The sequence below is a fragment of the Sinocyclocheilus rhinocerous genome, unplaced genomic scaffold (assembly GCF_001515625.1).
Source record: "Sinocyclocheilus rhinocerous isolate Xijiao unplaced genomic scaffold, SAMN03320098_v1.1 scaffold263, whole genome shotgun sequence".
Lineage (NCBI taxonomy): Eukaryota > Metazoa > Chordata > Actinopteri > Cypriniformes > Cyprinidae > Sinocyclocheilus > Sinocyclocheilus rhinocerous.
Window position 1 is genome coordinate 2,536,274 of NW_015645086.1, and position 20,809 is coordinate 2,557,082.

At 37.1% G+C, this 20,809-nt stretch overlaps 1 protein-coding gene across 2 annotated transcripts in view; it reads left to right on the forward strand.

The window, feature by feature from the left end:
* Positions 1-20,809, forward strand: part of LOC107705734 (sodium/potassium-transporting ATPase subunit beta-1-interacting protein 3-like) — a 69,115-nt gene that overhangs the window by 28,436 nt on the left and 19,870 nt on the right. For both annotated transcript variants that reach the window (XR_001636096.1, XM_016509179.1), the window contains exons 3-4: positions 3,225-3,305; positions 11,156-11,353. Coding sequence is in view for 1 of the 2 variants with exons in the window: in XM_016509179.1 (XP_016364665.1) it covers positions 3,225-3,305; positions 11,156-11,353 (279 nt within the window). In the remaining variant the exon portion in view is untranslated. The remainder of the gene's footprint in view (positions 1-3,224; positions 3,306-11,155; positions 11,354-20,809) is intronic.

The following is a 20,809-nucleotide window of genomic DNA, read 5'->3' on the forward strand; positions in this document are numbered from 1 at the left end:
AACAACAACAACAACAAAAATCATGTTATTTTTCATTCTGTTCATTTTGAAATATGACCCGGACATGTTCTTGACAGGTTTTGCTAGCTAAAAATATGTTTAATAACAGTGTCAATTTGGATGTTCCTTTATGACAAACTGTTTTAGAAATGCTTGTACGCAAATAGTGTTTGTGACACATGCAAATCTGCTTACTGTTGATCAAAGACAGCAGGCCTCTGAAACAGAATTGAACTCAGCCCTTAGCTGATAATTGACTCGCAGCACTGCAGACACTGGACTAGCCTTATATTTTGACACATTCTATGGCATTTTAATCCCCTAAATCTGCAACTAATTATCATGAATTAAATGATTAGAGTCCAGCTCCCTTCAGTTCCTCACTGGGTCAGTCCATGATGCAGCTTCACTTCAAGTTCAACAGGATTATCAAGCCTTTAGTTCAGTTGATGAGATGGGAAGCAAGCTATTTTTGGAATTTTAATATTCATACTGAATAGTCTTCAGTTTACATCATAGCTCAGTGAATCCATGGCTATGTTTGAAATAGCATAAAATTCTATTCTTCTTATTGCTACATCATAATTTATAATTCATATCTGAATATAGCATACTGTGCACAGTATGCAAATTTTCTGCATGCTTTGAAAAAACGAGACGGCCTACTAAGTTTGCCAAAATGTGTATATTGTGTAGAAGAATGTATGCATGACAAATGAGCTAGAAGTAACATCAGCCACAGTCAAATATCTATTTTGATTTCTTATTTAATCAGACTGACAGAAGTCAAGTCATTTTTAAACAAAATGGGGTTAAGTGTTGTTATTTTAATTTTTTTATTGTATGTGAGAAACATGAAGTCATGCAATATCAATGCAAAATACTATTGTTTGAAATTTTCATCATTGCAAAATGCATAGTTATTCCACTATTAAACTATTAAAAGATACATTGTATATTGCTCATTATGCTGTAAATACTAAGTTAATATTCCATTCCAATGCATTATTTGCTATGCATTTTGCTAGTGTTTTGCTGATATTTGTGGGCATTTTCATTCTGGATAGCATTGAAACCGATATAAAGATAGTCAAATATAAAACTGAGAAGATGAGTTAATTAGCCATTATTTTGTACTGATCTTTATAATAATACTCTGAGCTGCTCATTATACATTAGATTTACACGTATGATTACACCAAAATGTGATGCTAATTAATTTAAAACAGAAAATTCTCACATGGTGAGTAGAAATATCAAGTTAATCAAAGTGACAAAAAAGTTGAGAAGCCAAGAATAGAACAAAGCCGTGAGAAAAGACCGAAGGACGAGCCTGGAAACAAGACTTGCGGTGCTGAGACTCCTGGGAATGGTGAGGAGTATTGCTCAGGCTTGTGTCACTTCTGCTTCACAATGGGTTCAAATTACACCAGTCACCATATAATAGTGATTTGACGTGTGAATTATTCTGTCTGAGGTGCATCATTTCCCTTCAAGACATTCATTTTCTGAGAGATAGACGTATTAAAGCCTTAGTCTTGCTGACCTGTTTGTATTTTTTCATGAGTCATAAATGGATACAGTATCCTGTCAAACAACCAGTTTTAACTTTAAATGAATATTCTGTGTGAAATACAACTTCTTGTCCCTCAATTTATAGAAAAAAATGTAATGCAGTTATCTAATGTACAGTGGAAGTCAATGGCGTGATTGAAACGAAGTGCTTATGAGCAGAAATGCGAAGCTCGTATTGTTGTTAAAGCTCTTACATAAATGATGTAGTTTAAACCTTTATTATGTGATCTGTAACGTTGTCCTTTGAGGTGGGACTGCTTTTCTCGGTGGGTGGATGAATCTGCAGTAATGTGTTACCAGTGTAATTCCTGTGGATGGAGTTTGCCTCATGTAAACTTTCACAACTTTGCTCCATTTGAAACTTTGTGTGAAACTCAACTATCCAAAATAGAAAAATCCTCAGACAGTCTTCTGATCTTTGTATATCAGTGGAGGAAATCCCAGTGGAAGGTGTTTTGAAAAACTCGTTTGTAGGAAATTGCTCTATAAAGTCGTCTCAAGCTGGTCTTCTGTAAGGGTCTGACAGGAAACCTGAGATCCATTTTTACTCTTGTGCGGCATAAACGTCTGTATTCTCTTTAAACTCCCCATGCGCACTATCTGCTTCATGATAATGACAAAAATGAATGCACATACCTTTTTCTGTTTCCGGGAGTTTGTAGACCAGCAGGCTCAGTTTGGAGCGCTAATTCAGATTAGCATTTCAGTGGGATTTATAGGCTTATAAAAATCCTAAATGATTGTGTGTGGTAAACAACAGTACAAACGACCAGGAAGACAAAAGGCATGGTGTTCAAATGAGATGTTCTGCTATAAAAAGAAGATCAAATCAGAACAAAGAAAAATACAAATCTGGAGATAAAAGATAAGAGTGTGTAAAAGAAAGGTGCTTTTCTCAGGACTGAGCTCTAAATCCAAACACGCTCACTGCGGATGTTTTCAAGCATCTGCTCGACTTCTGTTTCCCATATACAACAGCTCTGATGTTACTGCTACTGGAACGGCTTGAGTTCAAACTTGTTCTAGATGGTAGTTGCCAGCCATGTCTTGCATAAAAGTGCTCCAGTGTGGTAGTTCAGTGGTACAGTGATGGTATCAGGTGGTAATACCACGGTACTTTGATATATACTATGGTACTGAATGGTTTTACTGAAAAAAATGTGATGTGATATGAAAATTCTGTCATCATTTACTCCTCTGTGGAGCACAAGAAGAGATTTTGGAAAAATGTTTTGTCTATACTATGAAAGTCAATGGGGTCCAAAAGTTGTTTTAGACCTCTTTCATTGTATGGACAAAAAAAAAAAGAAAACAAGTAAGTCATAAAGGTTTGTAATGACATGATGGGAAAATGCATTGTCCTTTGCCAATAGTGTAAAGATGTTTAAAGCACAGCTCACACAGAAGTCACTTTCAAACAAAGCGGCTTTTGGGTCATGTGACCAACTTGAACATGAGCGAAATCTGCTTTGGGAGGTTTTCACCCTCACACAAACTTGCCAAATGCGCAGATTCCTATTGAAATGACTGGATTTCGCCTGTGAAGTGTCTTCAAGCAACAGTAAATGTGACTGCACCTGTGGAGTGTAGCCTGTGTTTGAATGTTGGAACCAATGGTTGGAGTAATGAATTGTCCATCTTTTTGACAGTATACTGTGTGGACAGCGCTGTGGGTGGCCTGGAACGTCTTTATCGTCTGCTTCTACCTGGAGGTTGGAGGTCTATCAAAGGTAAGAGAGATTCCCATCTAAAGTTACACATTGGTCAGCCCTCAATGTTTAGGAGTACGAGGCATTTTAATGACCCTGTTTTACAGCTAAATGGGGCTATTTATGATGTTTTTACAGACTGTCTGAAACTTTATTTAGAAGTGCTAGTACCTACAGCTTTGTGTCTTTGGTTACCAAGTGTCTTACGCTTAAGTTTGCATTGAACACATAAGAAACTAGTACATCTTTGTAGAGGAAAAAAACAGAAGTTGTAGCAGTAGTTGTGTTATCCCCAACCCATCCCATCCCATGATACACGTCTGTCTACGTGTGCTGGCAGGTCATGGACTCAAACACTCAGCCCCTAGTGTGTTAGCAGTGAGAAACAAGCTCGCTGTATAATTTACACATCCTCCTCTCTCTGTGTGTGCTTGTTTATGACTCCTGCTTGGCCTGTTTCCTGGACTCAGATTTCTTGTTCTCACAATGAAAAGCTCTTATCCGCTTTCAGGAGGTGGAGTGAAATTGGACAAGAACATCTTAAAGTCTGCAAGTAAATCTGCTACATGTGTAATGAGCTGCTGTTCTTTCAGAATTAACCTTTTCCACTATTGTCGGTGCTGCATTAGACAAAATGGCTCTGGAAGGAAATATTTGTCCCAAAAAACAATGTTCAAACTTATACAGAATTCATATAGGAAATATCAGAATCAGAATCAGAATGAGCTTTATTGCCAGGTATGTTTACACATACGAGGAATTTGTTTTCGTGACAGAAGCTTCTTATTGGGTTTGGGTGACCATGATTTTTATCAAGCAGAATGTGTTCCTGGATCAACATACTCAATTTTCCTGGAACTAACCAATCCGATTTCAGGGTTAGGTTTAGAGTTAAGTTAGGGCTAAGTTTGGGGTTTGAGCATAATTTAATTTCCCTCTAATTTTAAGAAAAACTAATAGTTGTGGTTGGAAATAGGGTTAGGATGATGTTTTGTTTGACGGGAATTTTGTTCCAGGTCCAATAAAAGAGGTTAATTACATCCTCCTTGGTAAACACTGGCACTGTTGGGATGTGTAGGAATGTCCTGCATACTTGCATTGAAGATGTTTCAATACTGGTTTTGCTTCAGAACCCAGATTTTACATTGGACATCAAGTGGCAAGACAACGCAGTATCAAAATTGTTTACAATACAAAATTCAATACAAAATTCTTAATTCAGCAAGGATGCATTAAATTGATCAAAAGTGATCATAAAAACATTTGCAATGTTACAGAGAATCATGAAAAAATATTATGGTTTCCACAAAAATATGAAGCAGCACAACTGTTTTCAACATAGATATTAAGAAATAAGTAGATAATAAGATGTTAAAATAATTTTTGAAGGATCATGTGACACTGAAGACTGGAGTAATGATGCTGAAAATTCAGCTTTGCATCACAGGAATTGCATTTTTTTTATATATTCAAATAGAAAAGAGTATTTTTAAATTGCAGTAATATTTCACAATATTTCTGTTTTTACTGTATTTTTAATAAAATAAATTCAGCCTTGATGAACATACAAGACTTCTTTCAAAAACATAAAAAAATTTTGACGACCCCAAACTTTTAAACAGTAGTTTATTTATATATTTCTTACATATCTTGCTTTGAAAAATCTCAACAGGCTTGTTCTTATAGTTTGAGTGTTTGGTTTCTCGGTGTCTCTTAAATTTCAATGGCTTCATGCTCTTAGCAGCCAATAATTCATCCCACAAAGCCTAATGTGTTCAGCACAAACCGTCCTTGTCTGTGTATCAGCTGTATTTAATGTTGTTTGATTCATGTATTTATTTGAACCTTTTTAGTTTTGTTCTTTGCTCACAAGAGAGTTGTGTAATTGGACTCATGGCCTTGGACAATATCAACAAAAGATATGGGAAGTGCTTTCTGCACTTTAAGTTTATTTATTAATTTATTATATGCTTATGTACTCTGTTACATTTTATCCCACCTTTATTTTTGTGTTTTTCCTTTCATCCTCATCCTCTGCTTCCTCTGTCTCACACAGTCACGCTCCGTCACTCCCTCCCTTTTCTTTACTGTGCTGTCACAGGTGGGACGCCCTTCCCCCCAAACCCCCCTCACCTCTATAAAGTCAATGCATGAATATTCATTAGCTGATTCAGACAGATCTGCTGTCCAGAAAGCAGCGAGTAGTAGCGCATTGATCCTTTCTTTTCTGTCTCTGTGTGTTTATATGTGTGTGTGTGTGTGTGTGTTTTCTCCATTAGCCGCTTGTCCTCCTGCTGTCCATATGTGGCAGTGAGGGAGCGCTGTTTGTCCATCTGTTGGGTTAATGCCTGAGTCCGGCCCTCTGCCACCTGCTCCTCATAACACCCCATTATTCAGCATGCACCCACTGCATTAACACGGCCCACCTCAACCCTCAATGAAACACCTCAAAATATGACTGTCTCACTGCTGTCTCTACTGTCATACGGCAAATGACACACCATATGATAATATCATGCTGCACTGAGGACCCCCTACTGTAAGACTGATTATGATTAGACTGTGATGAGAAGAATCACAAACAGTCTGACATTAGATTCTATCTATCTATCTATCTATCTATCTATCTATCTGTCTGTCTATCTGTCTGCCATCTTGCAGTGTTAATCATATCTCTCTGTCTTGTAACGTTGAGCGTATATGTCCATCTGTCAGTGTGTTTATCATATCTGTCTGTCTGTCTCACAATGTGTTTGTCATATCTGTCTGTCTCGCAGTGTGTTTATCATGTCTGTCTGTCTCTGTGTTTATCATGTCTGTCTGTCTTGTAGTGTTTCTGTCTGTCTGTCTCTCTCGCAGTGTGTTTATCATGTCTGTCTGTCTCTGTGTTTATCATGTCTGTCTGTCTTGTAGTGTTTCTGTCTGTCTGTCTCTCTCGCAGTGTGTTTATCATGTCTGTCTGTCTCGTAGTGTTTCTGTCTCTCTCACAGTGTTTATCATGTCTGTCTGTCTTGTAGTGTTTCTGTCTGTCTCGCAGTGTGTTTATCATGTCTGTCTGTCTCTGTGTTTATCATGTCTGTCTGTCTCGTAGTGTTTCTGTCTGTCTCTTTCGCAGTGTGTTTATAATGTCTGTCTGTCTCGTAGTGTTTCTGTCTGTCTCTCTAGCAGTGTGTTTATCATGTCTTGTCTTTCTTGTAGTGTTTCTGTCTGTCTCACAATGGGTCTCATTCACTAATAATTGTGTAGATTATTTGTATTTATACACACATTCAATCTTCTCACAAAAACTTTCTGCCTAATTCACAACACGTGTGTACGCACATAAATTTGTTAACCTCGTCCAAATGTAAGTGAATATGGAGTGTTCTAAATGAGCGGCCGCGCTCATGAGGTTAGTCATTAACACAAATCACGCCCAAACCATCTCCATATAAGGGCTTTCCACACAACCTTTCCTTTACAGCATTTCGTCACTCTCATCGAATATGCTTAACGTAACCCCATATGCAGCTCTTTACATAAGCGTTCTCGCCAGATCCTTGGTCAATGCCAAGTGCACAGTCCTCAAAACCAGTTCAAACACATAAACACATCTAAACAGACCCAGTTTACAGACCTCTCATTTGCCAGCTGTACATACTGCACTTACATACCTCGCAGCTCGAGCTATAGGCTAACTCAGCTTTTCTTACTCTTTTACTGTATATGAAGTATTTTTTAATATTTTTAAGATAAACATAAATTTCATTGTAACTATATAGTATATATAAATGTATATAGCTAGCCGTGTTAAGATGCAATATTTTTTACCCTGATTATTAAGTCCACCCAGAGTATGTGCTTTTTGCGTACATGCTTACAGTTATTCCTATATTTTTCATAAATTTAGAATAAATTTTAGTACGAAGGTTTTTAGTGAATCATGATTTGTTTGCAAAAACGTTAGTACACAGGATTCACGCACAAATTTGTTCGTATGCATGCTTAGTGAATGAGACCCTATGTGTCTCGCAATGTCTGTCTATATGTCTCTCTGTCTCACAATGTTTATCATGTCTGTCTTTCTCAGTCTCACAATGTGTTTATTATATCTGCCTGCCTGTCTGTCTCTCGGTGGGTAGGTGTCTTTAAATAACTATTTATTGTAGTTCTTCTTGCTTGAATTGCAATTACTACTTACTATTTGCTATACAAATTCAAATTTATTTTAGGAATTGAAGTGTGATATAAGCATTCTCAATTTAGTTCTGAATGCCGCCCAGTGCTGGCATCCATAAAGTGCAGGCAAAATATAACGTGAGATGTCAAGCTGTCAATATGATAGTGTCCACCTATGATGTTCCAAACGCACGCTCAAATCAGCATGAGTGAGTCAAACTGGTGCAAACAGACAAACAAATTAAATAAACACCCACTCACTCATCATCACTTTTGGTCACATATGAATCGAACAGTTTTTAGCAGATAAATTATAAAATGCACCTCCATGCCTGCCAGCATAAATACATTGCAGTGTTTACAGATTTTAATTACTAATGATACAGGAAAAAAGGTGACTATTAATAATATAAATATTAATTTTAGAAGTCTACCACACAGTGCTCTTTCTTTGATCTTTAATCTTCCATGAGCAAATAGAGGTGGCTTAAAGTATTTTGCTGTCATCAACAACAAAACGGCACATGAATCTATGTTAGCTTTGAGTGCTCCCATGGAAACTAATAATTCAGAAGACTCAAACCGCTCAGAGTCGAACCACAGAGTTGTCATCTCATAATTACGATAACTCTGACACAACATGAACGTGGAATTAATCTCTCACATTCAGATAATGGAGAACCATATTAACTCTCTGAACATGAGACATGTACTTTCACTGAAGAGGAAAGGCATATTAAGTGGTTGGGCACTTTATGAAATGCTCTCTCTCTCTGTCTGCTTGATTGAGGTGTTTTGGTGGGGTTGTCCTCTCATGCATGGCCGCCGGCTGTGGCTGTCAGTCTCACACTGTGGCTGTGATTAAATACGGGACAGGACGGTCTGTATCGACCCCCTCCCCGAACACACAAACACACACTCCTCTCAATGACATATAGTGACGCGTATAATGATAATGCCTGCTGATGATGAAGGGGACAAATGCCTCTGTGCCTCCATCAGCCAGAAAGAGGTCAAGGACGAGTTCCTCTCTAATAAGCATAGGAAAAGTCCATAAGTTTTCATTTTGACAAGTGTCATTCATCTCATACAGCCTGAGAACTGTGTGGATTGACAGAATCCATTACATCTGATGTACACGTATCCGTGAGCATATGAGGAACATTTGCAACACAGACGCATAACTCTGAGGAGACAATTGTGTTTCACGGCACTTTCACACTTGCATGCAGCATTCAGTTTAAGGACTGTGTGAATAGATGCCTACATAAGTAATCCCTTTATTTGCAGGAATATATTAATCAAGAGTCAGAAATCTTGATTTCAAATGGAAAGATGTGTTGTCAGATAGTATTGCTGAATAAATGGCACGAAATGATAGTAGGGCTGGGATATATAAGTAGAAATATGTTTTTTTTTCTCACTTTTATGATGTTTGATGTATTTCTTGATATTTATGTACTTGCTTTCATGTGTAAAATCGGTCATAAATATGACCACAACAAATAAACAATGAACGCATATTGAAAGCGATCATGTGCTTCCTCCATCTTTTGTATGTATACGCGTCTTTCCTCCCTCTCTCATGTCTATGGAACAGATTCTTTGTCGGTCCCGTGTTAAATTATGCATGCATGCTTTACAGCGCGCAGCCCCTCTGTCACTCACTCCCTCATCCTTTATATTGACATGTGGCTGAGGCTGACGACAGCTTCTCCTCTCTCTTGTTTTAGGACAGTGATCTCTAATATCATATCATATCATATCATATCATATCATATCATATCATATCCAGATCAAATATTATTTTAAAGAAATTAATGCTTTTATTCAGCAAGGATGCATTAAATTGATCAAAAGTTACCGTAAAGTCATTTTTAATTTTATAAAAGATTTCTATTTCAAATAAATGGTGAAAAAAACTGTTTCAGTTTCCACAAAAATATTAAGCAGCACAACTGTTTGCAACATTGATAATAATCAGAAAGGTTTCTTGATCTTGTAATCATATTTCACAATATTATTGTGTTTGTATTTTTGGCCTTCATTACATTATTAATGTAATGTAATATTACATTACATTACATTATATTACAGTCTGCATGTCCTTCGGTATTTTCATGCTCATTGACTGAAGGCATATTGCTCACCGTCACACCTAAGTTGTATCTGTTCATGCTTGTTTTCGACTGTTTGTCTGAGGACTAAGCAAATATCTGTGGAAATGAAGACTGCATGTTAGAGGAGGTGGTAGGGGGGTGTTTCACTGTAGGGTTAGAAGTGCCGGAAGCTTCTTCAGAGTGATGATTATCTGCTCATGCTCCAACAATGAACTGCTAACTTCATGGTGAGAGTTGAACAAAGTGGCCTCCAGGAAGTGAGAGCTTAAACACACTCTCCAGTCAAGCTCCTACAGGCTTCTTCAATGGGAATGCAGAGATTAGTTAGAGGGATACAGATTTTTATCTCCAGTGCTTAAAGTGCTCAGCTTGTGGTCTTGTCAAAATTTGAGAATGAAGTAAGAAAATGTTTAGAAGAATGAGATGAAGGCTAAAGGGCCAAATTAATCTCTTTTTTCATTAAGAATGAAATAATTTTTTGGACTATAAAGCCGTTTTTGCATTGTCAGTGCAGAAAAAAAAATCATTACTTTAAAGGAATGACATTACTCTAAAAATCAAGTTAAAAAAATTTCTATGTATTCAGTATATAATTATTATAATTTATATTATAATTAGTATCATGAATTCCATATAGACTTCTTACCTAATTAATTTTAAAACCCACTGAAGGAAAAAAATGAAAAATATATAATATAAATATATTTACACGATATTTATATAATAATAATAATAATTATTGTTTTTATTATTGGGAGAAATATGACACATTTCTTGACATTTTTCATTAAATTCACGCACGCGACAAGTGGTGGTGGTGGGCAAGATTGGGAGAGAGGGGCTTGTGTCACCTGTGTGACAGATTGTTTTGTTGCTCAGAATTGAGAGGGCAAACGATAGAGCAAGCGAGTAGAGCCAGATCATAAACATTTCTGAGGTGTGTGTGTGTGTGTGACTTCAGAACTAGGTCACTATCAAAAAGACAAAAAATGAATAGTCATGTTCTTATGCTTCTGAGAGGACAGTCAGAGAGTAGAGTAGGACACACACCAGAGATGACAAGTGAACAACTGAAAGAGTCATTAGCAGAGCTACATGTAAATCCCTCCCTCTATGACAACTGAGAGGTGCGTATGTGAGAGCACCATCTGTTTTCCTCATTAGTGTAACTCAGAGGGAGCTACCTGTGCAGAGAACTCATAAACATCGCCCTTCAGATGAGAACTATTCTTCTGTTCATCATCCTTCATCACGTTTCTGGGATTACAATAATCAGAAAGGTTTCTTGATCATTAAATCAGCATATTAGAATGATTTCTGAAGGATCATGTGACACTGAAGACTGGAGTAATGATGCTGAAAATTCAGCTTTGATCACAGGAATAAATTACATTTGAAAATATATTCAAATAGAAAACAGTTATTTAAAATTTAAATTGTAATCATATTTCACAATATTACTGTGTTTGTATTTTTGGCCTTCATTACATTATTAATGTAATGTAATATTACATTACATTACATTATATTACAGTCTGCATGTCCTTCGGTATTGCTGAGGCTGACGACAGCTTCTCCTCTCTCTTGTTTTAGGACAGTGATCTCTTGACCTTTAACATCTCGGCACACCACTCCTGGTGGAGCGAGCATGGGCCAGGCTGTATCCGAAGAGAGATCCCCGCCAGCGGAGACCGCAGTGCAGACGCACAGTCCTATATATCCATCATGGGCTGCCTGCTGGAATACCAGTACATAGAGGTCCTGCACAGCAGCTTCCAAATCCTTATCTCTGTAAGTCACTCCAAACACATACACATACACGCACAAACAAATTATATGCCATGTTTTTACTATAGTTTATGGTCTCCCCACTCTATATTTACACTTACTATATTTGTATGTCTGCTTCTACATAGCATAACTAAAAGCATCCCATAATATACGTTTTTCCAGACACACTTCCATCCTAATGGTGCTTTTTCATTATCTTAGGAAATCATTGGCTGTCTCTCTACACTTAACCAGTCCTTTAAAACTACAGCAGTCTAAAGTGTAGCCTGCACACACTGTGCATGTGTAAACCGCCCCTGTCTGAGTCCTGAAGCTCTGCTGTTGTGCTGAAGTGGCCCCTTGAGTTGAGGTCTGGCGCGGCTCCAGGGTTAGTTGGGCATTATATTCAGCAGGCAGCAAGCAGAAGGACTGTGAGCTCATTTTCTGAATAGGGATTTGTTTTTATTAACTTAAATGCACTGCGCACAATGGCCTCCAGAAGTAGTTGGATTTAAGCCACACTTATAATGTCTGAATTATTGCATTAGATACAAAAAGCAAAATATTAAACCAAGTGGCATCAGCAAACTAAAATATAATATAATATAATATAATATAATATAATATAATATAATATAATATAATATAATATAATATAATATAATATTTCAGCTTTGATCACAGGAATAAATTACATTTGAAAATATATTCAAATAGAAAACAGTTATTTAAATTGTAATCATATTTCACAATATTATTGTGTTTGTATTTTTGGCCTTCATTACATTATTAATGTAATGTAATATTACATTACATTACATTATATTACAGTCTGCATGTCCTTCGGTATTTTCATGCTCATTGACTGAAGGCATATTGCTCACCGTCACACCTAAGTTGTATCTGTTCATGCTTGTTTTCGACTGTTTGTCTGAGGACTAAGCAAATATCTGTGGAAATGAAGACTGCATGTTAGAGGAGGTGGTAGGGGGGTGTTTCACTGTAGGGTTAGAAGTGCCGGAAGCTTCTTCAGAGTGATGATTATCTGCTCATGCTCCAACAATGAACTGCTAACTTCATGGTGAGAGTTGAACAAAGTGGCCTCCAGGAAGTGAGAGCTTAAACACACTCTCCAGTCAAGCTCCTACAGGCTTCTTCAATGGGAATGCAGAGATTAGTTAGAGGGATACAGATTTTTATCTCCAGTGCTTAAAGTGCTCAGCTTGTGGTCTTGTCAAAATTTGAGAATGAAGTAAGAAAATGTTTAGAAGAATGAGATGAAGGCTAAAGGGCCAAATTAATCTCTTTTTTCATTAAGAATGAAATAATTTTTTGGACTATAAAGCCGTTTTTGCATTGTCAGTGCAGAAAAAAAAATCATTACTTTAAAGGAATGACATTACTCTAAAAATCAAGTTAAAAAAATTTCTATGTATTCAGTATATAATTATTATAATTTATATTATAATTAGTATCATGAATTCCATATAGACTTCTTACCTAATTAATTTTAAAACCCACTGAAGGAAAAAAATGAAAAATATATAATATAAATATATTTACACTATATTTATATAATAATAATAATAATTATTGTTTTTATTATTGGGAGAAATATGACACATTTCTTGACATTTTTCATTAAATTCACGCACGCGACAAGTGGTGGTGGTGGGCAAGATTGGGAGAGAGGGGCTTGTGTCACCTGTGTGACAGATTGTTTTGTTGCTCAGAATTGAGAGGGCAAACGATAGAGCAAGCGAGTAGAGCCAGATCATAAACATTTCTGAGGTGTGTGTGTGTGTGTGACTTCAGAACTAGGTCACTATCAAAAAGACAAAAAATGAATAGTCATGTTCTTATGCTTCTGAGAGGACAGTCAGAGAGTAGAGTAGGACACACACCAGAGATGACAAGTGAACAACTGAAAGAGTCATTAGCAGAGCTACATGTAAATCCCTCCCTCTATGACAACTGAGAGGTGCGTATGTGAGAGCACCATCTGTTTTCCTCATTAGTGTAACTCAGAGGGAGCTACCTGTGCAGAGAACTCATAAACATCGCCCTTCAGATGAGACCTATTCTTCTGTTCATCATCCTTCATCACGTTTCTGGGATTACACTTTTAGCCCTCAAAGACTGATTTAGCTTTTTGTTTTTTTACCATTTTGGTCTGCCGTGATTGTTTTTCTTTCAATGTTTTTGCACAAATGCAGTGATTTATTATATTATGAGGACTAGTTTGGCATTATTATTATTATGTTTTTATTGTACATTTTTTTTTAAGTTTGATAAAAGTTAACAAATTAATGTTCCAAAGTTTAGTAATTGTCAGACTCTGTTCCGTGTTTTGTGGTTGTTTTACTCCTCATGTGCCTTCCTTTCCCATGTTTAATTTGTCCCAGGTGTTTCCCTTGATGTTTCATTGCTCCCAGGTGTGTCTCGTCATCCCCTCCTCCTGTGTGTATAAATAGGGTTCCCTGTGTGTGCTCCAGCGTCCGGTATTGTTCATGTCATTATGTATAGCGTGAGTGTTCCATGTTCCGTTGTGTCAATTAAACCCAGTTGGATTGATGTACTCCTCGTCTCTCTCCGTTCCTTGCTCCTCAGTCCGCTCAGCAGTGCACCCGTGACAGTAATGGGGTTGCAAAATAAAATAAAATTTTAATAAAATAATATAATATTTTAGTTTGACCTGTAACATTTCATATGACCTCCTAAGGTTGACGGTCAACATATTTTAAAAGTTAAGCATCTTCTCTTACTCACAATTTTTTCAAATAATTTTTTTTTTTTTACTGCTGTTGTAACTAGTATGTGTCTCAGTTTTCATTTTTCTGTGCTTTTTCTGTTTGTGTTTTATCAGCATAAGTGGGTGGATGAGTTCATTCCTCTTCCATTTTAGTCTCTCACTGTTTTCCCTCTTTTTTTCTCGTCTGACATCTCTTTCCTTTCATATCTCAGTTGCTTCTCTCTTCAGTAAAACACTGAAGTCAAGCTAAGGGAGTTGCTTCAAGAACAAGAATAATATCTTGTTAGGATGGTATGGGAATTCATCACTTCCTTTCCCATCATGCTCTCTGCCCCAGGGAGCAAAAATAGATGGCTGTAAATTCAAGAAACTTTTTAGCTGAGATTCAATCCCCACTGAGAATTGGGGGTGGGGGAATGCACAAAGAATGCACACTTTCCCAAAAAAAATTGTACCAGCTGTTAAACACCTTGTGAATAATCAATATAATGAATTTTCATTATGAACTTACTACTACTTGATTACCTGGCATGGTTGCTACTACTGCTATTACTAATTACTACTGCTGCTGCTGCTACTACTACCAATAATAAATGATTCTCTAGGGATTGCCATAAGATATATGGCATACGTTTCAAATGTTAAGAAATCAACCGTTTAAAAATGTATGATTCCTGGGTAAATTCCTGCCCATTTTCCTTCAGCACCCAAACACACTTTAAAAAAACGGTCACGTTCAAACTCTGCAGCGTTATCACAAATTCAGCTTGTTTTACGCCCATCCAGACTGTTGCTGAGCGCATGTCTGAGACCATGATTAAGAAAAGTTTCACTTCAAAGTGGCTCCCTTCGCTCCCTGCGGCGGTTTAATCACTTCTCATGTGCACACAAATGTAAGTGGATGTTTGATTAGACGTGGCCAGTTGCAAACATCTGAGAACAGTTTGTTTAGCCGCTCTGCAGCCATGACAGGTGGAATATTTTTGCCTGGTATTTAATCTCAGATCTGGTGGGTGTGAAGTGCTGTAAGAATAAATGATTCTCTAGGGATTGCCATAAGATAGGACGTTTCAAATGTTAAGAAATCAACCGTTTAAAAATGTATGATTCCTGGGTAAATTCCTGCCCATTTTCCTTCAGCACCCAAACACACTTTAAAAAAACGGTCACGTTCAAACTCTGCAGCGTTATCACAAATTCAGCTTGTTTTACGCCCATCCAGACTGTTGCTGAGCGCATGTCTGAGACCATGATTAAGAAAAGTTTCACTTCAAAGTGGCTCCCTTCGCTCCCTGCGGCGGTTTAATCACTTCTCATGTGCACACAAATGTAAGTGGATGTTTGATTAGACGTGGCCAGTTGCAAACATCTGAGAACAGTTTGTTTAGCCGCTCTGCAGCCATGACAGGTGGAATATTTTTGCCTGGTATTTAATCTCAGATCTGGTGGGTGTGAAGTGCTGTAAGTGTGTTTGTGTGTGTGTTGCAGCGAGAGCACTTTTGTGAAGTGATGTTGAGAGCGCTCTGATTCAGATGTGATACGGCTGTGAATTCTGCCTCCAGGCGACTGAAGTAGAGAGAGAGCCCTGTTGAAAAAACCAGCATATGCTGGTATGTTTTGAAGCATGGCAGCTGGTTTGAACTGGTTAGTTGAGCTGTTTACGGAGTCTGTAAGAGTGTGTGTGTGCACATATGGAGAGGCACAGCCACACTCAATCAGCTGGACTAATTTCTGTCGCAGCGGGGTGACATTGGCACATAATTAACCTGTCAGACATCATGTTCATGTGGTGGGTCAAAGCATTAGGTTTTTGTGATGTGTGTCCATCTTTCATCTACTTAACAGGCTCTGGGTCTGTTTTACTGCAGTCTCTCTTATTATTTCTCTCTCTCTCTCGGCTTTAGCCAGCTGAAACTAAGGTAGATAACGCTACTTGAGAGCAGGTAAGAAATGGAAGTGGATTTTTAGGACTGATCCTCCAGCTGGTGGTGTCCCTTGTAAAGTAGTACGTAGTATCCTTTAGCTTACTTCTAAAAGAGTACTTATTATGGAAATAATATACATAATATACTAAAGTATGATCTGAATATAAAGTTTTTCGAACACTTAATTGCAAGTACGTGAAAATATATTATAGTTTAAATTTTTATGAAATTTTTTAAGTCTTTACTATCACTTTTTTATCAATTTAACTTATCCTTGCTACTAATTTCTTAAAAACAAAAAAAATAAATAAATAAAAGTTGCAGACCCCAAACTTTTGAATGGTGGTTTTTATTGCTACAAAAGATTTCTATTTATCAAAGAGTCCTGAAAAAAGTATCACAGGTTCCAAAAAACAATGCATCCACATATTAGAATGATTTCTGAAGGATCATGTGACTGGAGTAATGGTTAATGAAAATTCAGCTTTGCATCACAGAAATAAATTATATTTTAAAGTATATTAAAATGGAAAGCTGTTATTTTAAATTGTAATAATATTTCACAATATTACATTTTTTAATGTATTTTTCATCAAATAAATGCAACCTTGATGAGCATAAGAAACTTATTTTAAAAACAACCCCGGGGGCTATCGACGCGGGGGTGGTCTCATTCGAAAGCGGGCCTCTAGACGTACACTCGATTCGCGTTTGAGAGGGTTCTTCGAGCTGAAGGGATCCCCCGAATTTGGTGCAGATTCGCCGCGCCGTTACGGAGATGTGGCCGTTCAAAGTTTCAATAGTTTTCCATAGACTTAAGCTTTAAGCGTTTCATCCAGGTCGCCAGTAGCAACAATGGAGCGCTGGACAAACTAAGTAATTACACCATTTCAAGCATTTTATCTGCGTTACATGTTCTGTAAAAAAAATTTCATATCGGCGGCATATTCGCCGATACCGATATATCGGCGACAGGCTCATATCGGCCGATAATATCGGCAAACCGATATATCGGTCGGGCTCTAGTTCTTTATGATAGTTGTGTGTTAGGATTCACTTTTGCCTTTATATGGCATAGAAGTTCTTGCATATCTTCTTTCTCTGTTATCTGTGAAACTGAAATTCAGACCTGTGATGTGATTTCTTCCAGGGGATCTCAAACTCGAGCATTATTTAGGTGTGTAGTACCAAAGCCCAGATCAGACAGAAGTGCTATATAAGTGTTGAGATGACAGAACCAGGCCGTGTGCATAGAGCCGGCGTTTGATCTGTCAGTCATACAGAACATCTCTCACTCTCTGGGTCTTTATGAATTATCTAATTGGTAATAAACCTGTAAATAATTCACATCCAGTGCAGTATATATAGCTACATTTGCGGAGATTCATTACAAGGAACTACTTTTCAATTAGAGCCAATTAATAGTCAGTTTCAGAATTAAATTGTGGGTATTCTTTAAAAGAATTCAAGATGATATAACCATCATCCTGAGAAAAAAACTTAGAGTGAAAGTCTAAGATTCTTGAAAATAAGAATTTCAGGTCGTTTGACATAATGATTGACTATTAATTCTTTAAAAATATTATAAAATTATAGTAGCCTATAAAATTATATATAAAAGTAGTGAAGCGGTTTTGTGTAAACAGTCTTTAAATGCAAAATTATGTCACTTTTTGAGGTTTGGCACTATTTTAAAGAGCATTTTTTGCCTTTGAAGTTGGCTGAATTCCTAGGATGAAAAATTTGCAGCCATAGACATTTTACCAAGTTTATTTTCATTTTGTATTACATTTATTAATGAGTTTTAAGGATTAGTTCTTAAGGCAGATTCCACAATGATTACAAAAACAATTTGGAGATAATTACATTCATATTAAAGGCATTATAAAGACTAGACTGAGAGATTGAAATCTGAATTAGCTGGCATGAGAAACACCCTGAGGGATATGAAGGCCACTGACCCAGAAACCTCATCTCTCCACGGCAGCTTTACCCTTTGACCTGAATGATCAGTCCATGAAACACAGCCGAAATACCGTTAACACATTCTGCCAGCTCTGATGCTTTATATTTCAGAGGAGAGAGAAAAGGTTAAATCTGCAACACTTTGCACCACTTCACCAGAGAGTGAAGCTATGAAAATCAGCAGAAGAAGATGATTGTGGAGGCCTGAAACAGTGAAACAGAGGGTCCTGACTTTAAGAGCTTGACTTTTAAATAGCTTATGTTTTTTTAATGACCATAATTAAGGAGATATCAAGTCATGCAGTAGATCTGAGCTAAGAGTAGTCAAGTCTCAGGTGGAGAGCTGCTCCGTCTGTCTTCTTCACTTCACCTGAGATGCCCTGAGCAAGAATTAGTTTCGAATTTATTAAATTTGGGTTACATTTGTCTCATGATCTCAGAGTAAAAGGCCTCTTCAACAAAAGATTTAATATTTATAGCTGAATAATAAATAGCCTGTTCTGCTGTTTGATTCAGTCTGCACTGTTCTTGTAAGGAACAAGTGATAATATAAAGTAAGCCAGTTATTATCACTATAGAAAACTATCAGGGCCCTGACACAAATCAATACATACATATTTATAAAATTAATAAAAATACAGTACCTTTAAAATTTTGGGAGTCATTTTTTAAAATACATTAATACTTTTATTGAGGAACGATGCATTAAATTGATCAAAAGTTACAGTAAAAACATAATGTTACGAAGCATTTCTATTTCAAATAAATGCTGTTCTTTTAAACTTTATATTCTTTAAAGAATCCTGGGTTACACTGTTACAGTGTAATTATACATATAAGTACTGAGTAATATTAATTAACTACATGTACTTACTATATGGTTAGGATTTGGGTTTGGCTTAGGGTTACTTGCATGTAATTATGCATAATTAATGGTTATTATAATAGTAAGTACATGTAACATGTGTAACAAGGACACCTTAAAATAAAGTGTTATCGAATCCTGAAAAAATATATCATTGCTTCCACAAAAATATTAAGCAGCAAAACTGTTTACAATGTTGATGATAATAAGAAATGTTTTTTTGAGCACTAAATCAGCATATTAGAATGATTTCTGAAGGATCATGTGACACTGAAGACTGGAGTAATGATGCTGAAATTTCAGCTTTGCATCACAGGAATAAATTATTTTAAAATGTATTCAAATTGAAAACGCTTATTTTAAATTATAGTAAAATCTCACAATTACTTTTTGACTTTTTTGATCAAATAAATACAGCATTTGGTAAGAATAATTCTTTTAAAACATAACATATTAAATTAACATTTATCTACTGTAAACGTTGTGATGCCAAAGATAACGTGGTTTTATAAGTCTATTGAGGTCAAAGTTGAATGGCTTAAAATGACCTCCACAAACTTCAGCACACACACAGCAACCTGGAGCAACAGATTCAAGGTTAATACAACATAGTAATCAAGCCAGCTCTCCCCTGCAGTCGGCAGTCTGGTTGTTGACATTTCCTCTGATGCAGTTGGTATTTCACAACTCCTTCAGTGTAATAGAAGCTGATTGGAGGTCTGAACCGCTTTGCCCTGCACAGCAGATATGTGTCTCACCTGCGCTGTGGCATTCAGCCATTCAGCCCATACCCGCTCTATCACAGCCTCTCACGGGCCTCATAGACTGTCATTTAGGCATTTAAGTTTTTGTCAGTATCCGTTTCTCTCTCTCTCTCGTTCATATGCAAACACACTGCATTCATTTTTTTTTCTTCAGGGTAGGTGTACGGCGGGAAGTTTGCCCAATGACAGATTAATTGGTTTGGAATAGTGCCACTCTCTGGGACTTGAGTTTGCCCTGTGTGTGTTTTCATGCAGTGCTTGTGCCATCTGTCTCTGTGGAACTGCCATACCCATCAATATGCCCGTCATCTACACACACACACGCACACATATATCTGTCCCCTGTTCACTTGGCATAGGACTTTGTAAAACTCTCTCTAATGTCTCTTTGAGTAATGTATTATCGGCCATGTGTTTCTCATAATGAATGGTATATTAGATGTGCCTGCCATTCCTGCTGCACACACTTATGGTTAGGGATTTCAACAAACCCCTAATGCTGAGTATTAAACTTTGGTGAGTAGCTAATTCCACACATGAATGATACCTCAAATTATTTACATTTGCATTTACATTTATTCATTTAGTGGATGCTTTTATTGAAAAATGACAAATAAAGAACATCACAAGCAATTTGAGGAGAGGTGTTATTACAAGTGATCAAACCTGTGATTCTTACCTCATGTAAACCTGTGGAAACATTATCTGTCCTTCATAGGGTTTGACTCTTTGGAATCGGGCCAGTAAGCAACACCCTAGTAATTACTCGGAATACCCTAGAAACCATAAAGCAGTGCACTAAACGGCATCCAGAACACCTAACAACTGCATAACAACACCCCAGTGACCACTCACAAACTCACTAAACCCTACATCCACCTAGGAGTGACATAGCAACCTTATAACAACATGTTAAAAAACACTCAGAATACCTAGCAACTCCATAGCAACACCCTAACAATCACTCTCAATACCTAACAGCTCCAGAGCAACACCCTAACAATCACTCAGAACACCTAGCAACTCTATAGCAACGCCCTAGCAATCACTCAAAACACCTAGCAACTCTATAGCAACACTCTAGCAATCCCTCAGAACACCCAGCAACTCTAGAGCAACACTTTAGAAATCAGTCAGAACAGATAGCAACTCTATATGAACGCCCTAGCAATCACTCAGAACACCCAGCAACTCTAGAGCAACACT